At 45.5% G+C, this 23,494-nt stretch overlaps 1 protein-coding gene across 1 annotated transcript in view; it reads right to left on the reverse strand.

Moving 5' to 3' along the window:
- Nucleotides 1-201: 201 nt before the first annotated feature.
- The window catches only part of ATP5F1AW (ATP synthase F1 subunit alpha W chromosome), a 68,463-nt gene continuing 45,170 nt past the window's right edge, over nt 202-23,494 (reverse strand). The window contains exon 11 of the mRNA XM_015300413.4: nt 202-950. Coding sequence (XP_015155899.1) covers nt 859-950 — 92 coding nt within the window. The 3' untranslated portion in view covers nt 202-858. The remainder of the gene's footprint in view (nt 951-23,494) is intronic.

Genomic DNA, 23,494 nt, shown 5'->3' on the forward strand with positions numbered 1-23,494 from the left:
CGTACAGTCCTGTGTTTAACCGCAATCCATATGTCTAACCACATATCCCCGCCCCACATTGGTTGGGCGTGGATAGTGTATTCCTGGGTGGCCCACTGTGCAATCCAAAGAGTGAGCCCCCAGTACACAGCCCAACTATCTGTGCAGATATTCAGGACACTATCACCAGGTTCTGCAGCGTCTGATGCACGGACTCAGATGTGAATGATACAAATCGTTTATTACAAGTTCTCACATTACTTATATACCTTCACAAGTTTTCTTTTTCTAGCTTTCCCATCTGCCCCTACAACTTTCTCATCCACCTTTACATGTCAACAAAGCATTCTACACTCTTCAACCGGCCAGTGCCTGATACAGAGCCCAAGTGGAACACCTGCTTGTAAAACAGAGCCAAGGTTACCAAGCTACCAAGGTTAGCTTGTGTGCCTTTGTCTCAAGTGATGCATGGCCATATTTTTAAAGTCCTAATTAGTGGGATGAAAGTGAGTTAATCATTCTATAATACAGGGTCATCCCTTTGCCTGGGATTCCTTTCCAGGTTTTGTCTTCGCAAGTTAAGAAAAAGCTAATTGATAGGCTGATAGCATCATAACCAAGCGTTACTAATACATTAAAAGAGCTATTCCCATAGATTTTAGCATTGGCAACATCACATCCTGCCTAATTCACATTCAATTTAGTACTAAAACAGTAGAAGCACACAACAACCTAGATAATGCCTAATAATTCTAATTCTTGAGACTGCACTGATAACACAGGAAAATCACCCACTGTGTCATACCATTACTAATGTTATTTGCAATACAACAAGGTACAAAGCAATACCAATAAGTAAGAAGCACACAATCCCAGTCATTATAAGGGCTGGATGCTATTTTCTGCCTTAAGCCATCGTGTAGCAGTCGCACACCAGAGAACCACTGCTCGGTGTGTCTTGCCGGAGACATCTGTAAATACAGTAACAGCATCAGATATTGGAACATGTGAAAGTAAACTATCAGTAGTAAGGGACAGATGACTCAAATTATGCAGTAACTGATGTTTGGGGGGATGGGTGGAGATTTGTCCGGTATAGTTTGCCAGAGCAGTTTGTAAAGCGAGCAACTGTGCAAGCATCCAATCTACATCTTTTTTAGTAGCAGGTATGTTGATGCAATCAGGGTCAAGAGCTCATAAAATATGTAGATGATGTTGACCTTACTGTATTAGCACTGCAAACATCTCCACTTGTGATGTAATGGCTTTTGAAAATGTATGCAGTACAAATATCCATTCGAGGCTAATGAGAGGATCTTTTCTTGAGGTATCCCATTGACATAACAAGCTATATGGCTGACAGAAGTTTGATATAATCATAAGTGATACAGAAAGTGATAAACAAACATGATGGCTATATTGATGTTGCAGTGATGTTATTACAGAGTGTAAGCACTGTAGTGCTTCTGGTGTTAATTGTCTTTTAGAGGTTAGATCTGATTCTCCTTTTGTGTATGAACGTCTGACCCAGGGAGGTCAGGTTTATCTCCCCCTGGGTCAGTGTGAGCAAAACAGCTGCTATGGATCACTGTCTCACACAGAACAACAATGGGAGTAGGCGAAAGGAATGCGGAGCTGCGATAGAGACCGCTGTGCCAGGTGCTGTGAGACAAGCGACTATCAGGCCCTTCAAAAGATAAAATTTGGGCACTATCTTTGCGCTGCTGCAAACCCCCAACTCCTACAATAGCAGAATTAGGGTCTTTTAGTGGCCATTCAGAGGGCCATTCACTTGAGTTAATGATGGTAACATCAGCTCTGGTATCCACTAGGCCTAATAACTGTCGGCCGTTTACTAAGCATGGTAATAATGGTTTGTCTTTTGACACTTGTAGTCATACAAGTTTTTTTGACATGTGTAGTCCATAGCACAGCAGGTTTGTCCATGCTCCCAAATCCACCAGTTCAGTCCCCGATGGCAGGTTCAGTCATAGAATGAAAAGGGATTAATTGTGCTATTTTTTGGCCTTTGGGAATAAAGCAGGGGGGTTAGGGCGTCCATGCCATTATCTTAATTTCTCCCGTGTAGTCAGCATCTATAACTCCTGGTAAAACAAGAAGTCCCATCCGTGTAACAGAAGAACATCCTAATAGGAGGGTGCTATGCCTGTCCCCAAGGGAGCCCATTACACCTGTTGGAATGAGGGTCATGGTGCTGTCAGTCAGCATCATTGACTGGGTGGTGGCCAAATCTACTCCTGCGCTGCCAGCGGTGGCTGGTCTGAGTGAGCTGGCCAGGCAGTGGCCTGCCGATTTGGGACCGTATTTGCTGTCAAAGTGCATGGTCTCATACTCTTCTTCCCGCTTCCTGGCAGATCGCAGGGCCGTGCAGCAACAGGGAGTTTAGATCGGCATTCTCTCACCCAGTGTAGCCCCCTCCTGCACCAGGGACGGGTTCGAGCTGGAATAGCACAAGCATTTTTATTTGCTTGCTTAGGTTTTTACAGTCCCTTTCTACACGACCAGGTTCCCCAAAATTGTAAGACTTCATTCTTTGAGCTGACCTTGCATCAAGTCAGGCTGCCAGCGTGTCTGCTAGCAAGGCCATTTTATAACTTTCCGTGCCTACATCTCAACAGGCTTTAATAATGTCAGTAATGGATGGATCTGCATTCTTTAAGGAATGTAAAACCTTTTGACAGTCCGCATTTGCATTTTCTATTGCTAATTGCGTAAGCAAAGCATCCCGGCCAGCTTCATTTTCTACTTGTCTCTCTAGCATATTTTGTAAACGGTCAAGAAATTTAATGTAGGGCTCAGCAGCCCACTGCTTAATCGATGTAAATGAGGCATTAGACGAATTAGTATCAGGTATCCGACAGATAGCACGCAACACCAAAGTGTTAACTTGTTCAAGGCATTGCCTATCCATCTGTGCCTGGGCCTGAGGTTATGCCTGGACCCCCTTCCCCATTAGTTCATCCATGCCAATATGATTTAAGTCATTCAAATTATTCATAGCCTGGATGGTAGCCTGTTCTCGGTATTCAGTCATAAACACGGTGTATTGCATGGGAGACAGCATCGTTCATAACAGAATTCTCCAATCGTGAGGGGTCATAGCATAACTGTCACCAATTGCAACCAAAAGATTATATGTAAAGGCAGACTGAATTCCATAAGCTCTCACTGACTTCCATAGCTCCTTTACAGCCTCATAAGGCAGGGGTTTCCCACTGGGGGGGGGTCTGATTTCGAAGATACATCATGGGAAAGGCTTGCAACGCATCAGCATCACCCCATAATATTGTTTCTTTTCTGCACTGCTCTAAAGCAGAAGAATTTTTCCTTCCCGCACCCTTCAAATTATCATCAGGAGGGAAAATGTTCGGTTCGTCTTCCGGATCTACTGGACCAGGATCAAAAAGTTCCTCTGGTTCCAGTCCGTCCTTGTCTTTAACCAAGTTACATGCAGGCTGCAAAGACGCAGCAGCAGGCGATGTAGGCGGGGCGGAGGAAGGGAGCGATGCGCGGGCGTCGTGGGAGGGGCGTAGGGCGGTAGCGGCGCGACGACCGTCGGGGGCGGAGTGAAGGGCGGCAGCGCGGGGGGGGGGTCGTTATTTTTCTTCTCTCCGGCCAGGGGCGGGGTCGGAGCCGCGGATCGAATCCGGGCCGGGGCTGCTTTCTGCACCGAGAGGCAGCGGCGGGGGTAGGAGGGAGGGCAATGAGGAATAGTAGGAAGAAATTCCTTGTCGAATTTGTTTAAGCCCTTCCATTATTTGGCGCCAAACAGGTAAAAGTTTAGCAGCCGTTCTGTCTTTAGTAATAGAAGCCTCCCAGAGTTTTGTGTCTATTTTGTCCCAAAGCTCTCTATCAAGAGAGAACCCAGTTTTTGGAAATTCAGGAACATTTTTTGCTTATCCATTTAAGAAAAGTAACTAATGCTGAAGTAGATACAGGCTGATTCTGAAACTTTAAAACTATCCATAATACTTCAAGATTTACTTGTTTCTCCTTCGTTAGTGAACTCCCCATAGTTCCCGACTGCTCACCTTCTGTCCTGCAGAATGGTGCAGGCACACACAAAACAATCTCCATAGTTCAGTCGGGCGGTGCTGCTGGACTGGTCTCGCTCAGCCGGCTTTATTTGCTCCACACAGTGGGCGCCATTTGCAGCATCTCATGTACGGACTCAGATGTGAACGATCCAAATCGTTTATTACAAATTCTCACATCACTTATATACCTTCACAAGTTTTCTTTCTCTAGCTTTCCCATCCGCCCCTACAACTTTCTCATCCACCTTTACATGTCAACAAAGCATTCTACACTCTTCAACTGTTCATGCGGGTGCTTATCCAATCAGAGCCATGAGCTTTCTTCTTCTAGAGATGTCCTTGTTTCTCATGCTGTTTATCTTGCTACGCAGCTGCTGCTCTGAACAGTTTTTCCTGTATTCCCACAGAGTTCCTTGGGTATAACCATCCACACGGCTCACAGTTCTGCCCATTGGCTACTCTGACCATCCCCCTCTTCAAACCAGATTGTCTCAGTGGAGGGATGGTATACTACTGCTCTCCACTTGCTCAGGTTGCCCTTGCTGGATCCATCCGTGTACAGTCATCTTCAGAAATGGGATAATTCCCCTCCTGAATGAGACTCCTCTGTGGTGGAGCAACCAATGTTTATTTTGGTGTATCACTGATACGTCACTGGGCCTAGGATCTTCTGAAGTTCTTCTTTTAGTGGTGATGAAGACAGACTACTCCTCTGGCTGAGATAGGTGACCCATCGTGCCACTGTTTGTGCCTGGGCTACCCCTGTCTTAGGAATGTGGGTCAGATCTTTTACCCACCCCTGAATCAGCAGGGTGGTCTTAACTATGATTTCAGCTGTTTGGGTTATTGGCTCTTCAGCCTGTAATGCGGAGTAGGCAGCCAATAACTGCTTTTCAATCATACTATATCTTTTTTCTGCTCCATGCCAGACCTGAGACCAGAATGCAATGGGGGTCTGAACAGAACTCTGGCGTTGCCACAGGCCCCAGCCTTAGCCATCCTGAGTGACATGAACGTCCAACTCAGCTGGGAGAGTAGGATCAAATATACCCAATGCCTGGGCTTGTTTAACTGCCAGTTTTGCCTGTTGGAAAGCGTCCTGTCCTGTTCTCCCCCAGTCCCATAGTTGCCCCTTTTTTGTGAGTCTGTACAGTGGCCTCAGCAGCTGCGCTAAATGAGATATAAAGAAACGCCATGTAGTGGAATTCCAGGGTCACAGCCTGAACCAATGGGTGGGCTCTGTGAGTGTGTGAGTGCGGCGGCGCGGCGGTACGAACGGGGGAGGGACACATTCCTCAGCTCGGCTCGGGCTGCGCGCTGCTACCGGGAGGGGTGAGTCGATTCTTTTTGCTATCTTTCCCTCGTGTGCCTATTTCTTAAATAAAGGCTTTGTCATCACCTTCATTTGCCCTACATTTTGGCGAGCCAGGCAGCCAAATATCTTTAAAGATACCCAATTATAAGCCTCTTAAAATAATTACCATGACATTTTTGAACAATTTCATGGGATGGTTTGGACGGGGAAAGGCTAGCCCCATAAGTGAGGTTTTGCCAGGGCACATCCCGGGATTCCTAGGATCCCCATATCACGGGATTGCCTGTATTATTGAAAAATGGGGTCCCCTACGGGATGCAGGAAATGTTCAGGAATCCCCAGCCCGCCTGGCTGAGTATTTCAGTAGTCTAAACAAAAACGTACTCACTACACGAGAACGACAGTTAGCTGCCTCCACGGTGGCGTGGCCGCTGCTGATGGCCTTGAACCGGCTAAATATAACTGAAGGGGTTCTCACTGATGAAAATCAACTATTACGTGACCGTGTGGAAGAACTAGAAAGACAGGTTGCAATTTTGAGAGGGAAAAAACCTAACCCTATAATCCCGGTACAAAAAATCCGAAACATCTCTCTAGAAATAACTGGGGATCCTATACAAGAGAGTCCACATGAACTGGACTCAGAAAATGAAAGCACTAAGAAGTCAGATCTTGAGGCTCCACTAGAGCTTGATCCCTTTGAGATCCGACCAGTTGTAACTCAAAAAACAAAAAAAAACGCAGGACAGGCCAGCGGGGCTGCCCCCTGACCAGTGGCCCCCTGCCCAGAGCACACTACATGTAACAGCTCGCCCATACACGGCAGCTGAATTAATGGATTTAGTACAACGCTTTAGACAAAGACCGAGAGAGAGTGTGCCAGCATGGTTACTCAGACTATATGACATGGGGGCAGAAAGTGTTGTGGTGAATGGGCCAGAAATCTCAAAACTGGCATCAATTACTACTCACCCGGCCCTCAGGCAAAGACTATATGCGGCTGTGCAACACAATGAAGAAAATCATTCACTGATTGCATGGTTAATGGCCGCATGCCGTGTGACATGGGCAAATAAAACGGATATACCATTAAATACCGGCCTGTGGTCCTCTATGGAGGACTTACAAAATTATATCCGAGAACTAGGTATGAAGGAGGCAATTTATGAGGACAATTTTGAGAGCCCAGATATGATAAAATTTTCCGCAGGAATGAGGGACCTCATCCTGCAGCAGGCTCCACCACATCAGTATGGAATTTTGGTATCCATACTAAATCCCCTAGTGGCCTCAGAGGCCATTATACAACAGGCCGCCCAATTGGTGGCAGATCTGGGGGAGACAGAGCGCCTGCGCGCCAGGCGCAACGTCCGAATGGTGGTGGAAAAGTCGGACATCCATCCGCCACCACGACCTAGGAGACCTGCTCCTAATGTAATTCAATCTGGACCCATCAGGGTCTCAAGAAAACAAATGTTTACTGACTTGATTAGGGCTGGAGTTCAATTTCAAAAGATCGATGGACAGCCTAACCAGGTCTTATTACAACTATGGAAACAGTTACCAAACAGTCAGAGATTCCAACGCTCTCCTAAAAGGGAAGGAGTTAGACTCATAGAACGGATTCCACAAAATACGTGGAATCTAGAAGACTTCATAGTCCCATCAAAAAAACGTAAACCTCCTCAGGTTGCCCGGGCAGCCACAGTTGAGCCATCAGAGGAAAAAGACTTAGGGATTGCACAGCTGATGGCTTGACAGCGGAGCCAAAATTCCCCAAGACTAGGGTCTCCAGAGGAGACCGGAGACCCTACGTTGAACTAACGATTCATTGGTCCCGAAAGAATGTACAGCGGGTTATGGCATTAGTAGATACTGGGGCAGAAACATCAATTATATATGGTGACCCAAACCAATTTTCAGGCTCTAAGGCAATGATAGGTGGGTTCGGGGGGCAGATGATCCCCGTAACACAAACATGGTTGAAATTGGGGGTTGGGCGTCTACCACCCCGGGAGTACAAGGTGTCTATTGCCCCAATTCCAGAGTATATATTGGGGATTGATATCCTGTCGGGTTTGACTCTCCAAACCACTGTGGGAGAGTTCAGATTAAGGGAAAGATGTATTAGTATCCGGGCAGTGCAGGCAATCATAAGGGGTCATGCAGAAATTGAACCTATTTGTTTGCCACAACCACGCCGGATCACAAATACAAAGCAGTATAGACTCCCGGGTGGGCAACAAGAAATTACCAAGACTGTGCAGGAGCTGGAGAGAGTAGGGATTATTAGACCTGCACACAGCCCATACAACTCCCCCATATGGCCAGTCAGGAAACCAGATGGTACGTGGCGAATGACAGGAGACTACAGAGAACTAAATAAAGTCACGCCACCGATCCATGCAGCTGTACCCAACATCGCTTCCCTCATGGACACATTAAGTAGAGAAATAGAAACATACCACTGCGTTCTGGATCTAGCAAATGCATTTTTCAGCATTCCAATTGCTAAGGAGTCCCAAGACCAGTTTGCATTCACGTGGGAGGGCAGGCAGTGGACTTTTCAAGTTCTACCTCAGGGGTACGTGCATTCACCTACTTTTTGTCATAATTTGGTGGCAAGTGACTTGGCAAATTGGAACAAACCATCTACTGTCAAAATGTTCCACTACATTGATGATTTGATGTTAACATCTGACTCAATCGAGGCATTAGAAAAGACAGTACCATCATTAATTACTTATTTACAGGAAAAAGGATGGGCTATAAACCCACAAAAAGTACAAGGACCAGGGCTATCAGTTAAATTTCTGGGTGTTGTCTGGTCAGGTAAGACTAAGGTGTTACCCAGTGCGATCATTGATAAGATCCAAGCGTTCCCGGTTCCTACGAAACCGAAGCAGTTGCAGGAGTTTTTGGGTATATTAGGATATTGGCGATCCTTTATTCCCCACTTAGCACAACTGCTAAAACCCTTATATCGATTAACAAAAAAAGGCCAAGTATGGGATTGGGGTAGAACAGAACAAGAAGCCTTCCAGCAAGCAAAAATAGCTGTTAAACAGGCCCAGGCGCTAGGTATATTTGATCCAACCCTTCCAGCCGAACTAGATGTGCATGTGACCCAAGAAGGGTTTGGCTGGGGGCTGTGGCAGCGCCAGGGTTCTGTTCGAATCCCAATTGGGTTCTGGTCACAGATTTGGCATGGAGCAGAAGAGAGATACAGCATGGTTGAAAAGCAGTTATTGGCTACCTATTCTGCATTGCAGGCAGTAGAACCAATAACTCAGACCGCAGAGGTTATTGTCAAAACAACTTTACCAATTCAGGGGTGGGTAAAAGACCTAACTCACATTCCTAAGACCGGGGTGGCCCAATCACAAACAGTAGCACGCTGGGTTGCCTATCTTAGCCAAAGAAGCCGCCTGTCATCATCTCCACTGAAGGAAGAACTTCAAAAGATACTTGGGCCAGTAACATATCACAGCGAGACACCTGAGGAAATAGTGGTTACTTGTCCAGAAAAGAGTCCTGTACAGGAGGGAAAATACCCTATCCCAGAAGATGCCTGGTATACAGATGGATCCAGCAGAGGGAACCCAAGTAGGTGGCGAGCTGTCGCATACCATCCCTCAACTGAAACAATATGGTTTGAAGAAGGGGATGGACAAAGTAGCCAGTGGGCTGAGCTACGAGCTGTGTGGATGGTGATAACTCAAGAGCCTGGCAACAGTGCACTAAACATCTGCACAGATAGTTGGGCAGTCTACCGAGGGCTCACGCTCTGGATAGCACAGTGGGCCACTCAGGATTGGACAATCCATGCCCGACCTATCTGGGGCAAAGATATGTGGGTTGATATATGGAACGTGGTTAGGCACAGGACCGTACGAGCATACCACGTCTCTGGACATCAACCCTTGCAGTCACCAGGCAATGATGAAGCTGACACACTGGCTCGAGTCCGATGGTTGGGAAGTACACCATCAGAAGACATAGCTCACTGGCTGCATCGGAAATTACGGCATGCAGGACAGAAAACCATGTGGGCAGCAGCTAAAGCATGGGGGTTGCCCATACAGTTACCAGATATTGTCCAGGCATGTCAGGACTGTGACGCTTGCTCGCGAATGAGACCAAGACCTCTGCCGGAAACTACGGCCCATCTCGCTAGAGGACACAACCCATTACAGCGATGGCAGATCGATTATATAGGTCCCCTTCCTCGATCTGAGGGGGCCAGATATGCCCTAACTTGTGTCGATACAGCGAGTGGACTGATGCAAGCCTATCCTGTAGCAAAGGCAAACCAAGCCAATACCATCAAAGCTCTAACTAGATTGATGGCATCATACGGGACTCCTGAGGTTATTGAGAGTGATCAAGGTACACATTTCACAGGTGCAACTGTGCAGAAGTGGGCTGAAGACAATAACATTGAATGGCGGTTTCACCTGCCCTACAATCCAACAGGAGCAGGCCTAATAGAAAGATACAATGGGATCCTGAAGGCTGCTCTGAAGGCAGATTCACAGTCCTTGCAGGGGTGGACCAAAAGGCTTTATGAAACCCTGCGAGACTTGAATGAGAGACCAAGAGATGGCAGACCCAGTGCTTTAAAAATGCTGCAGACAACTTGGGCCTCCCCACTTAGGATACAAATTACAAGCAAGGACACCTCACTCAAGCCACAAGTTGGCACAATGAATAATCTTCTGCTCCCTGCCCCTGATGACCTAGAGCCCGGGAGACACAAGGTAAAATGGCCTTGGAAGGTGCAAGCAGGACCAAAATGGTGTGGTCTCCTTGCACCTTGGGGGAGATTGTTAGAGGTTGGGGGATCAGTAAACCCTTCAGTAATCGGTGTATGGCCAACAGAGGTAATAGTTGACACCCCTGTTTTCATTGCAAGGGGGACATTAATCATGTCCATGTGGCAAATTAGAACCCCCCCTTTGGTACCCGATATAGTGATTCAGTCGCAGATTTCGGGCCAAAGAGTGTGGTATCGAAGGCCAGGACGTGCCCCGATACAGGCAGAGGTGTTGACTCAAGACCGAAATACAGCCTGCATCTTACCGTGGAGGGCGGACCTACCCCTCCTCGTACCTATTAAACATCTGTTTTACTCCCCTTGAGGTTTTAAGTTCACAGGATGGCCCGCAGGAGCAACATCACTCAAACACGCTTATGAGGAAACATCATGACACCCTGTGACGCACTGCTGAACTTTTGGGGACTGGAGAGCATGAATCAGAAGCGCTACTGGTCCTTGAAAAAGATACGCCTCGAGAAAGAACATCAAGTACTGGCCCAACAGAACCGTGAAGGGGACTGCCACTGATTGCCTTTATTGTTTTGACATCCTATATTGCGGCGGGTGTTGTGTATGCGTCGCGATGCGCATTGTGTCTTGGGCCACCAGGTTGCAGGGGCTCACCCCCTACCTGCTCAGTCATTGGTTCATGCTGTGAAGGGGTGGAGTGTAGTGGAATTCCAGGGTCACAGCCTGAACCAATGGGTGGGCTCTGTGAGTGTGTGAGTGCGGCGGCGCGGCGGTACGAACGGGGGAGGGACACATTCCTCAGCTCGGCTCGGGCTGCGCGCTGCTACCGGGAGGGGTGAGTCGATTCTTTTTGCTATCTTTCCCTCGTGTGCCTATTTCTTAAATAAAGGCTTTGTCATCACCTTCATTTGCCCTACACGCCAATATCCCAATATACCTAAAAAATCTTGCAGCTGCTTTGGTGTTGTAGGGACTGGGAATGCCTGAACCTTATCTATAACAGCACTGGGTAGTACTTCGGTCTTTCCTGACCAAACTACCCCCAGGAATTTCACAGACAGGCCTGGACCTTGTACCTTCTGAGGATTTATAGCCCATTCTCTTTCTTGCAGACAGACAGTTAATTAGTCTGCCACCTGTCCTACTGCCTCCAGTGAGTCAGATGTCAACAGGAGATCATCAATATAATGATATAAGTTAACATTATTAGGTTTTTCCCAATTAGCCAGGTCATGCGCCACTAGGTTATGGCGCGTTTGCAAATGCACATACCCCTGTGGCAGTACCTGAAAGGTCCACTGCCTGCCTCCCCATGTAAATGCAAACTGATCTTGCGATTCTTCAGCAATTGGAATACATTTGCCAAATCTAGGACACAATGATAGGTTTTTATCTCCCTAGTCAATGTGTCCATTAGGGAGGCAATATTGCATGAACAGGCAGCATGACCTTATTTAACTCTCTATAATCTACCATCATTCTCTATGTTTCATCTGACTTTCGCACTGGCCATATGGGGGAATTATATGGGCTATGTGCAGGTCTTATAATCTCAACTTTTTCTAATTCCTGCATCGTCCTTGATATTTCATCTTGCCCCCCTGGGAGTCTATACTGTCTCACATGCCTGTTCTGGCAGGCGAATGGACTCATGCTTCACATGGCCTCTCAATATTGCCTGCACAGCCCGGACACTAATGCATCTCTGTCGAAGTCTGAACTCTCCCAGTCGTCTGCAGAGCCAGACCCCATAAAATGTCTATGCCCAAGATGTACTCTGGAACTGGGGCAATAGACACTTTATACTCCCAGGGTGGGAGATGCCCAACCCCCAATTTCAACCATGTTTGGGTGACAGGAATGGTCTGTCCCCCAAAGCCACCGATCATCACTCTATCCCCATTAAATTTAGTTGGATCCCCATAAATTATCGATGTTTCTGCAACTATATCAACCAATGTCATAAGCCTTTGAATATTCTTTCAGGACCAAAAAATTGTCAACTCTACATAGGGCCTCCGGTCCCGTCTGGAGGCCCTAGGGGAACTAACATCCCCTGTCATGCCATAAATTGTCCTATGGCTAAGTCTTTTACCTCCGGTGGCTCAGGCATTGTGGCCCAAGACACCTGAGGAGGCTTCTTTATTCTACTAGGAACTAGAAAATCTTCCAAGTTCCATGTTGTTCTTGGTAGTTTGTCAATAATCCTCACCCCAGGTTTTTTGGGGTGATTTTTAAATTTTTGATTGTCCTTCAACTGTCTCCATAGCTGGAAGAGGACATGATTGGGCTGGTGATCAGTTTTTGCAAATTGAACCCCAGCCTGGATTAAGTCATTTAAACATTTGTTTTCGGGATACCCATATAGGTCCCGATTGAGGAGTTTGTGGGGTGGGTCTCCTGGTTTTAGTTACGGGAAGAACCTCTACCCCTTCCAATGTTCGGATATTGCACCTGGTCCGAAGGCACTCTGTCTCCCCTAGATTGGCTACCATCTGGGCAGCCAGTTGGACCACAGCCTCTGAGGCTACTAGGGGGTTCAGTATGGAAACTAGTGTTCCATACAGGTGGGAAGGGGCATGTTGCAGGATCAGGTCTCTCATGCCTGCTGAGAATTTTACTAGGTCTAGGCTTTCAAATCTGTCCTTGTATATTGCCTCTCTTATAGCCAGTTCACAACTATAGTTTTGAAGGTCCTCCATGGAGGACCATAAACATGTGTGTAATGGTATGTCAGATTTATTGGGCCAGACCATAAGGCATGCTGCCATCACCCAATCTATTATTGAGTGGTTCTTGTTGGTATATTGGATGGCAGCATATAGCCTCTGCCTAAGGGCAGGGTGTCATAGGTGCCAATTTAGAGACTTCTGGCCCATTGACTATAACAGTTTCTGCCCCTGAATCCCATAATTTCAACAGCCAAGCTGGCACGCTTTCTCTGGGCTTTTGTCAGAATCACTGTATCAGGTCCATTAATTCCATTGCCGTATAAGGATGGGCCATCACATGTAAATGGGTTTGGGCAGGGGGCCACTGATCAGGGGGCACCCCTGCTGGTCTATCTTGTATTTTTTTGTTGTTGTTTTTTGAGTTATTACAGGGCAGATCTCAAAGGGATCCATTGCAAGTGGAACTTCAAGATCTGATTTAGAAGTCTTATCTTCTGGATCAACCAGGTCCACTGATTCAGGAACCTGGCTATCATCCACTGAAATGTTACAGACCTGCTTTATCGGGAAATTTAGGCTTGATTTTTTCCCTGTCAGTATACTGACTTGTTCTAATTTTCCTATGCAGTCTCGTAATAATTGATTTTCATTTTCTAAAGTATTGGTTGTCATTTCGGCCTGATTAAAAGCAATTAATAGTGACCATGTCACAGTAGAAGCAGTTAGTTGATATTCTTTTGTGACTAATATATATTTGCTTAATCCATGAAAATAGTCTTCTATACGAGATGGGGAATGACTATTTCCTGTAACCCGCAGGGGACCCAATTTTTCAATTATAGTCATCAGTTCATAGTAAGGTGATCCCAGAAATCCTGGGATCTGTCTGGAGATGATTTTGTCTAGAGGGGTAATGTTCTCCCCCTGACCCATTTAAAGATATTCCAAAGGAAAGACTTTTTTTTTTTTTTTTTAGTATTTTGGTCTGCCTGGCTTGCCAAAATGCACAGTCAACAAAGTACAGTTAGAAAGAGTATTGTAGTGAGATAGCAAAGAAAAAAACAGAGAAGGAATGCTCACCTGTAACCAAAGATTTAGGCTCAGAATGAAAAGCTCTACAAAAGAAGTGGTAGTCAGCCCTTAAATGGGGTCTAGGAGGGATGGAGCCAGGTTCCACCCCTTCCATTCACACAGGTGAATTGCCTTCACCTGTGCTCCCATGGCTGACTCACTCCTTACCTCACGTGATCAATCAGTGGTTCAGGCCATGACTCAACAGTTCCCATACAAGAACCATAGGCTGGAAAATTGTCTCCCTAAGGAAAATGATGAAAGCTTCATTGCCTGAGACAAGACATGCCAGACTAGGAGAAATACCAGGGGGGTCATTTTGAATTTTTTGAGAATGCTGTGGTTTAACCCATGTCTCGCTTCAATTATAGGTAGTGAGATGGTTCATTATATATGTATACCCAACGTGAGATTAAATCTCAGAAAGAAGTCAAATATTTGCCCAACCAGTTTATTATAAAAGTTTTGGTTAGCTAGGCCTGGCGATGGGAGGGGGAACGAATAAAGCACTGGTAAAAAGAAAATAAAAGCAAGGATTTGTTATAGGAATGCAGAGATAGTTACCACCGCAGTGTCACAATGTTTCATGAGTCCGGTTGACAGTGGGTGAGTGTGTGTGTTGGGGGGCTGGGATGCAGATTCTCAGTCAATCACAAGCAGAAGGAAAACACAACAAGGGAAAAGAACACACAAAGTTTTTGTAGAGTTCATTATATATATATCTATATATATACACTGTCCCATTCTCCTTGGGTTGCACATAGTAATGGCATGTCCAGCACAGGTGCAACAGTCCAGTGCAGGCTTATCCACATCAGAGAAGCTGGGGCCTCGACACAAGGCTGAGCCACTGCATTTCAGGAGTAGACCAGAAGGCAATAACTGTCAAGACATTCCCTTTATCTTCCTTGTTCCTGACACCCCTGCGTAGGCAGAGATGCCTCCAGTCATCTGTGCACTTTAGAGCAATCTTTGAGACAAAAGGAGTTTTTGCACAGCATCTCATATTACCCTGTGGCTCAAAGATTGTAGGTGTTGAGTCCCAATGACCACGGTGGTAATGAAAATATAGCGAGAGGATAAGAGGAGAGAGTGCTGGGGAGGATAAATGCTTTACAAATAATTAATATACAGTGCCTTACAAAACATTAATAATGGCACTGCAGTTAACATATTTTGGAGCTCTACTATACTCAAACTCTTACTTGAATCTATGATAATATCATCTACTAACTAAAAAGGATAAAATAAAGAAGACAAAAAGCCATAAGTCTTCCTGGAAACTGTAATGTGAAAGAAGCCCAACAGTGACAACAGCGCACCAAGACCCCAGGCTGCAGCAAGTAAGGATTTACTCAAACACAACAGCAGTAGGCACAAAAGCACAGAACAGAATCTACTTACCTACAAAAACATCAGATATGCAAGAACCTCCAACAAGATACCCTCACCTTCACTGCCAACCCTTAAATGAGATCTGGAAAGGGGTAGATCCTGGCTCCACCCCTTCCAGTCACTCAGGTGCATTGCATGCACCTTAGCTCCCCTGGGATGGCCCTGCCTTCCTACCAGGTGCTCAATATCAAGCTATGACTTAGCATTTCCACTACACTCCATCCCTTCACAACATGAACCAATGATTGAGCAAGGTAAAGAGAAGCCCGACCCATTACGGTGATCTAGTACACCGTGACACTTAAGCACTTTGTACATTATAATGTAGGTCGACAAAATATGAGACTACTGATGATTGGTTCCTGGTGGAAGTCTGTGTTCCATCATGGGCCAGTACTCAATGGTTCTCCTGGATGGACATCGCTGCTTGGACCAGGGAAGGTTCAGCTCATGTTCGATCAGATCCATATAGTCACCACTGGGCGTCACGCTGATCTTACAGTGACACTGGAGCATCTTGATGACATATTACTCCTTCCAGTGTTCCTGTTGTCAGCGGTTTAAGGGTTGGTCCGGCCCGGTTCCGTGACTAGTGGGGCGGAGGGATTTCGCAAAATCCGCACCTCCGGGAAGGGAAACGGGACCCCAAAATAATTAAAAACAGCGGCAATGATCTGAGGAGAAACAAACTAATTTACTAAATATAGTATCGGAATGTAAGATAACACACTATAATACAGTATAAAACAAAAATAATTGTGAGACAGATAGTCCAAGAGCCAAAGGCCTTACGCTAATACTGAAGCCTTGCGTGCAGTCGGGAGCAGCAGCAGCGAGCCGATCCGACAGGGAACACGGCAAGATGAGAAGAGGGGCGAGTCAGATGACCTGCGCCCTTATATCTGTTCCCTTGAGCAGGAATGATAACAGTACTTGAAAAGACTCTTGGGGAACGTAGTTCTTCTTCTCTTCCAGACAGGTACCCGGAACTAAAACATTTGCTCCTGAACTCCCAGTACACTGCATGATGTTGTGATGTGGAATACTGATAACCAGAAATCATAAAACCATGACACTGGGCTAGCCCTAACTCTTGCTTTTAACTTAGGGCTGCATTTTGGCTCTACCAGGCATCCCTGATACCCACACTCCTAAGCATACCTTATTGAAGATTTCTGTAACTTCTGGGGGTACACCATTGTTTTTCCCAGTTTGTGGTAAAGCCAGACTTACAATTTTCAATCATTTAATGTTGTTTGACCCTTAGGTCCAGTTTTATTGAATTTAATCTCTGCATCCATTTGTTCTAATAAGTCTTGCCCGAGTAACAGTTTTGGAGAACCAGGCATGTACAAGAATTTATGTATTCCTACTTGTTTTCTCAGCCTATATTTAGTTGATCCCAAACGGTAAGCTCTTTCATGTTGGCTAGTAGCTCCTACTGCTGTTGCAAAATCATCTACGGGTGGTAAGAGGCACACATGCCTACCAGAAAATAAACCTCTTTATCCTGCTCTCCTAGCTGCAATTTAAACAGTGGATGTGCTAGGGTAAACTTCCCACGTTCCCATCATTCACCTTTTGCAGTCAGAGACAGATCCCACTCACTCAGCTTGGTAGGATTTCTCCACCAATGTCCCATTTCCCTGCAGTTTGCACACCGCTTTTAGTCCAGTGGGAATGGAACCCTCCCTGGGATCCTCCAGGCCCCCCCCCCCCACCTCTTTCTGAGGGGACCTCTGGGTCCTACAGCTCTACTGTAGCACCATAACAGTAGCAGCTGTTGTTATTCCCAATTTCCTTACTATCTCTGTTTCTCAATCAGTTTTTCTTCATATTGCTCACCTCTCTTTGGTTCTACATCCATGTTACACCTTGCTCATCTTTGCCTTCCTCAGCCTGCGTCCTCAAACTTTTCACTTTCCAAACTCTCATAAACTTCTAACATTATATTTCAGTTTCACCTCCTCCTCTCTGGAGGTTTCCAGTGCTACTACTGGTATCTTGGGTTTCCTAGATCTCTGCAGGCTATTCTCACTTCCAGTGTGTGGGAAATATCCAAATAATTTTGTCAGGACGGTATCTCTGATAAAGCAGATTTTATTCGCGATTGCAATGGCGGGCGTCCCACAAGCAGGAGAGCGCGCTTATGGGCATGGATATGACAGCTTTTGTACCTTGTTTCTCCCCCCCGCCCCCCCTTGCCTCCCCTGTTTCCCCACTGGCTGGGTACTCCAGGTTCACAGTCCTATCAAAAGGTTTACATTTGTTAATTACTTGTTAATTCGTGTGTTATCTGGTGTCAGTCAGTAGCAGTCCTGTTGTCTTCAAGACGTCTCAGTACCCTTCTCATTCGTATTGATATGGTGATTTTCTTCAGATTCTTTTTTAGACAAAGAGTATGGAGGGGGGGGGGTGCCAGATCTTCCTCAATATGTTCTTCAGGCTCTCCCTAAGGCATGTCACGAGTTGTCCTTTTAATTTGTGCAGGATATTCTTGCAATGTGTGTGACATATATTTTTGTCATGCTGGCTATACTTAAGTTGTTACTAGCTTATATATGTATGCATATATTATTTTACTTACATACTGAGTATACATCGTTGGGGAAGGTTTATCTAAAGGATGAGCAATGAAAACTACCGGAGAACCCTGATAAAGTAGAAAGACCCCTGAAAAGAGCTATTAATTGTAATAAAGGACCCAAATGGTAGCAGAGGTCATGAAATTAACAAAATTCTTATCTTGTTTCTGACGCAGAAACAACATTCAATTCCCACAATTCCTCCCTTTTTCTTATTTATACACTGTTCATTTCTGCAAATTTTTGTTCTTTAAGGCATTATCCTATAGACTTCCTCCTCTTCTTCACTGCCCTCATTCCCCATTTCCTCTAATATCATCATTTTATCCAAATATGGTGGTGGCTCCACTGTTGTTTGTTTTAGTAGTGCTGTCTCAGTCAGTCGCTGTACCAGTCCTCTCACACAGGGGATAACACAGCACCCAGTAGCTACCAGGGCTCCTGCTAATGTAATCAAAGAGTTGAATATCGATATAATTGCCCCTTTCCACTTACCAAACCAGGAGTACAGCCATCCAGTGATAGAGGTATCTACTGAATTCTCTGCCAATTCATCAACAAGGGTAGTAAGTCCTTGCAATGCCTTAGTTATTGTGCCATCTGGAGTTGTGTTATTGGGGATGAAGGTGCAAGAGCGAGTACCCAACATTACACAAACACCCCCTTTTTCTGCTAGAATCATATCTTGAGCAATCCTATTTTCCCAGGCCATTCTACTTGTGGCATCTAATTGTTCTGCAATTCCCTTCATGGCACTTTTTGTATAATTTATAAATCACTGTTGATTATAATAGATGTAATTAATCCAATCTACATTTTTGCTGATCGTTACCCACCTAAACAGTGACTCAAACCCTGCAACAATTTGATTTCTTGCCTTAAATTCATCAGGGACACCCCTAGGCACCCCAATTGAATCTATATATATTGTGTCATCAAATGATATCCCTAAGCTCCTTCTGTTTCTTCTGGAATTTTTGGACATTCCTTTTTCAAATGCCGGGGTGAATGGTATAGCTAGTTGAACAAGTGCACAGGTGCCTCCCCAATTATATGGGAGAGTGGACCATAAGGTCTTTCCCCCACAATACCACCAGAGGTCTGCCCTGGGGATTCCTAATCTTGAATAGTTCCCTGCTAAATCCTCCGTAACATTCAAGACCTCACTGCATAAGGAAAAGTTCCCTATAGGCCTAGTAGCCTTCACACCCTGCCGTGAGAGGCAGGCTGTATGGTTACCTATGGCTGTGGAGAGTGCAGGAGGGATCTGGACATCTGTATCAGGCATTGGAGGGAACAAGAAAGAGAGAGATTTGCAGGCTCCACTTCCCCAGGCGGTTTTCTCCTGGTACAGGGCAATCATGCATCACATCCCCTGGGGATCCTTGGTCCATCCCAGAGAAAAGGGTACCACCTGAGCTATGGGCTGTCCAGATGCACAAGCATAGCAATTGCTATGGTTGAGTCTCTGGACAGTATACTTAATCCATTCTACCCAGGCATTAATATCCCCGTATCCTGTTTCAATTTCAAATGTTTGCCTAAGATCCTTTATCTCTTTAACTGTCACAACTGTGGGGTTTTTAGGAAGATTTTTCACCCCTTTATTAAGTTCTTCCCCATTCTGGATATTCTGAGTGTTATCAGGGAGTGTATCCCATACAGCTATCCGGAATCTAGCTGTTGGATCCTTTCCACGCATGTCTATCCCAAGGCCAAAGGTGATATTAACGAGATTATCAGCCTTGTTAATTGTTATTGTCACTGGGTTACATTGTAAGGGCTGGCAATTTGGTTGGGCAATTCCCTTAAAGATGCTAATTCGATCTTTCAATGTATGTGCCCATGGAGCATCAAATATCCCAGGCGTATATGTCCAACCTCGATAGGCAGTTGTCCACCATACAGTATTCCATCCATTACAAAGGAATCCATTATTCATACCCGGTTCAGGACAGAGATATTTATTTTCATTACTCAGTTGTTGTTGAGTATTTAAACTTCCACAGGCTATTATCTGGCAAGCATCAAATGTGACAGTACTGGGGCAGTAATTAGGCTTTGTTTTAACTCTTCTATTAATTGTCCTCAACAGTCCACTCAAGGATGTTGGGCTCTCCATCTAATAATTTAAGATGTAATCTTCTGGCTTTCTGAGCATATGACTCTATCCAGAGCCTGCAATATCCTACCACCCCTAGGATGGAATTTCCTCAATTCCCTCTTTGTTCTGGGCAAGGGTAGCTCGATACTTGGTATCGATTACCTCAGAAGGGGGCATTTCAAGGATCCCAAGGGGTATCGATGGGCCATTGGAATAGCTGCTGAAGATAGAGACAACATTAAGCAGCTATCTGTTTTGCCTGGCCTGTCAGAAGATCCATCTGCTGTGGGGTTGCTACGAGTAAGAGAGCAGCAGGTACCGATTGCCAGAAAAACGGTGCACAGAAGGCAGTACCGCACCAACAGGGATTACTTGCTCCCCATTCAGAAGTTGATTCATCAGCTAGAGAATCAGGGAGTGATCAGCAGAACCCACTCACCTTTTAACAGCCCCATATGGCCAGCGCGTAAAGCCAGTGGAGAATGGAGGCTGACGGTAGATTACCGCGGCCTGAATGAAGTCACACCCCCACTGAGTGCTGCTGTGCCGGACATGCTTGAACTCCAGTATGAATCGGAGTCAAAAGCAGACAAGTGGAATGCCACCACTGACATTGCTAATGCCTTCTTTTCCATTCTTCTGGCCACAGAACGCAGGCTGCAATTTACCTTCACCTCGAGGGGCGTTCAGTATACCTGTAATTGTTTGCCCCAGGGGTGGAAACACAGCCCAACCATTTGCCATGGGTTAATCCAAACTGTATTGGAACAGGGCAGTGCTCCTGAGCACCTGCAATACACTGATGATATTGTTGTGTGGGGCGATACAGCAAAGGAAGTTTTTGAGAAAGGAGAGCAAATAATCCAAATTCTTCTGCAAGCTGGTTTTGCTATTAAGTGAAGCAAAGTGAAAGGACCTGCCCAGGAGATTCAGTTCCTAGGTATATAGTGGCAAGATGGACGTCATCACATCCCAGCAGATGTGATCAACAAAAGCACTGCTATGTCTTCGCCCACTAGAAAGATAGAGACACAATCTTTTCTGGGTGTAGTGGGCTTTTGGAGAATGCATGTTCCAAACTATAGCCTTATTGTTAGCCCCCTTTATCAGGTGTCGTGGAAGAAGAATAATTTTACAGTAGGCCCTGAGCAGCAGCAGGCTTTTGACTAAATTAAACAGGAGATGACCCATGCCGTGGCCCTGGGGCCAATACGGACGGGACAGGATGTAAAGAACATCCTCTAACATTGCTGCTGAAGAAAAAAGTCCCACCTGGAGTTTGTAAAAAGATCCTCAGGGGAGACCCGAGGCTGATCCCTGGGATTTTGGATTCGAGCATACAGGGGGTTCAAAGAGTGCTACGCTCCAACTGAGAAGAAGATCTTAGCCACTTATGAGGAGGTTCGTACTGCTTCCATAGTAGTCAATACTGAAACGCAGCTCCTTCTATCACCTCGACTGCCAGTGCTAAACTGGATGTTTTAGGGAAAGGTTCCCTCTACACAAATACGCTACTGATGCCACTTGGACCATGTGGATTGCACTTATTACAAAACGAGCTTGGATGGGGAACCTCAGTCGACCAGGAATCATGTTTTTATGATTTTTGGTTACTGGCATTCCACATCATAACAACATGTAGTGCACTGGGAGTTGAAGTGTTAATGCTCCAGTTCCAGGCACCTGTCCGGAAGAGAAGAAGAACTGCATTCCCCAGAGGGCTTTGAGGTCAGAGAGAAGATATAACCTCTGACAAAGTCACCTGATGTCTCTTCTTTCCCTCGGCTCTCGTCCTGACCGCATGCATCGTCTCAGCACTACTGTAGGGCCTATGGCTTTCAGATACTCCTTCTCTCATTATATTTGATGTATTAGCTTCAGTTCTAATTATGTTGTATTATAGCGTGTTATCTTGCATTCCGATACCGTATTTAGTAAATTAGTTTGTTTCTCCTGAGATCATTGCCGCCATTTTTTAAATTATTTTGGGGTCTCCTGTTTCCCTTTTCCAAAGGCACGGATTTTGCAAAATCCCTCCGCCCTGCTAGTCATGGAACCGGGCTGAACCAGCCCGTAAACCCTTGACATTTTTGTGGAGTATGCGGGCAAAATGTGCTTTTTAGCTTTCTAGAACAAATCTCTCTCTGCTCTAGGAGAGCTTAGTTAGCTTCGTTAGGAAAGTTTCTCTCTCTTTCACAGGTGCTCAGTGAAAACTTGACCTTAAGAGTCCAGGCGGACTGCCAGTATTCTGGGATATTTGTAAACTTTGAGTACTGCTATCTTGCTTCTCTAAATAAAAAAAAAAATGCTTTCTCTTGTAAAACTGTTTTTCAAGGGACTGCATGCCGTCGTTTTTTCTTTCTTAAAGCTCAAAACATGCTGGGCCTTAATTAAGTTTGCCACTTTGCTCTATGGAGCTATAGGTATATATAATCGATTGAAAACACTGATGGAAATACCAACCTGGCATCTGCATACAATGTAGCATACAACTCCAGAGGGAGTTGTTAATTGTACACAACTTGTGGTTTTTAAACAGGCTCCCAGTCTCTCCTTTTAATCCTTTATGCATTTTTTGAATGCTCATGTGTTCACGTTGTAAATCTCCCTGAATGCACTACTCATCATTTCACTCAGTATTTGTATTTATCATATTTTGAAGAAGCCTTCCCCAAAACCAGAGAATACTGAGTGGCAGGGAGTGTGGAGAGGCTTGGGAGAGACTTTAGAGAGATGGACATCTTCAGTGTCATGGAACTTTACTCCTGAACACCTGAAAGACCCTGAGAGCTTAAACAGATATTTGAGACAGGAATGTTGCGGCTCAGGCAGATCTGAGGAGGCACAAATGATTTGGGGCCTGGCTAATGCTTATCGGGCCTTATACAATACTATCCCAGAGAGGGAGAGAGTTTCTGAAATTGAGCGAGAGTCTCCAAGTCAAAAAGGAGAGTTTCCAGGAGAAACTCTGAGCTGAGAGGGAGAACCTCCGGGCTGAGCGAGAGAGTCTCCTAGTCAAGAGAAAAGATTTCCAATCTGAGTGGGACTCCCTTTCGATTTGAGAGGGATGCCTTCCAAATCGAGAGACTCTCTGCAATCTAAACTCTACAGTCTTCAGTCTCAACAAGACACCCTCCAGTCTGAGCGAGATGCCTGCCAGTTCGAGCAAGACACTCTCCGGTCCAAGAGGGACATCCTCAAGTGCGAACAGGATATACTCCGAACTGAGCGAGATGCCTTCCAGTTCGCAAAATTCAGTCTCCAAATTGAACTAAGCAGAATGCAGTCATGCTCTAATCTGAACTAAATACCCTCAAAATCGAATGATACAGACTCCGAGCTGAGCTGGAGAGTGAGAGTATAGGAACTGACCAACCTGATCAACCACAGGAGGCACCACAATTGATGTCAATTGCCCCTGTAAGAGGATGGAAAAAGAAACAATTCTTGACTCATTTAGAGCAGAAGGAAGAGGAGGAGGAGAAAGTAGAGGAAGCAGACAATGCAAGAGAAGAGGAGGAAAGAG

The sequence above is a fragment of the Gallus gallus genome, chromosome W (assembly GCF_016699485.2).
Source record: "Gallus gallus isolate bGalGal1 chromosome W, bGalGal1.mat.broiler.GRCg7b, whole genome shotgun sequence".
Taxonomy (NCBI): Eukaryota; Metazoa; Chordata; class Aves; order Galliformes; family Phasianidae; genus Gallus; species Gallus gallus.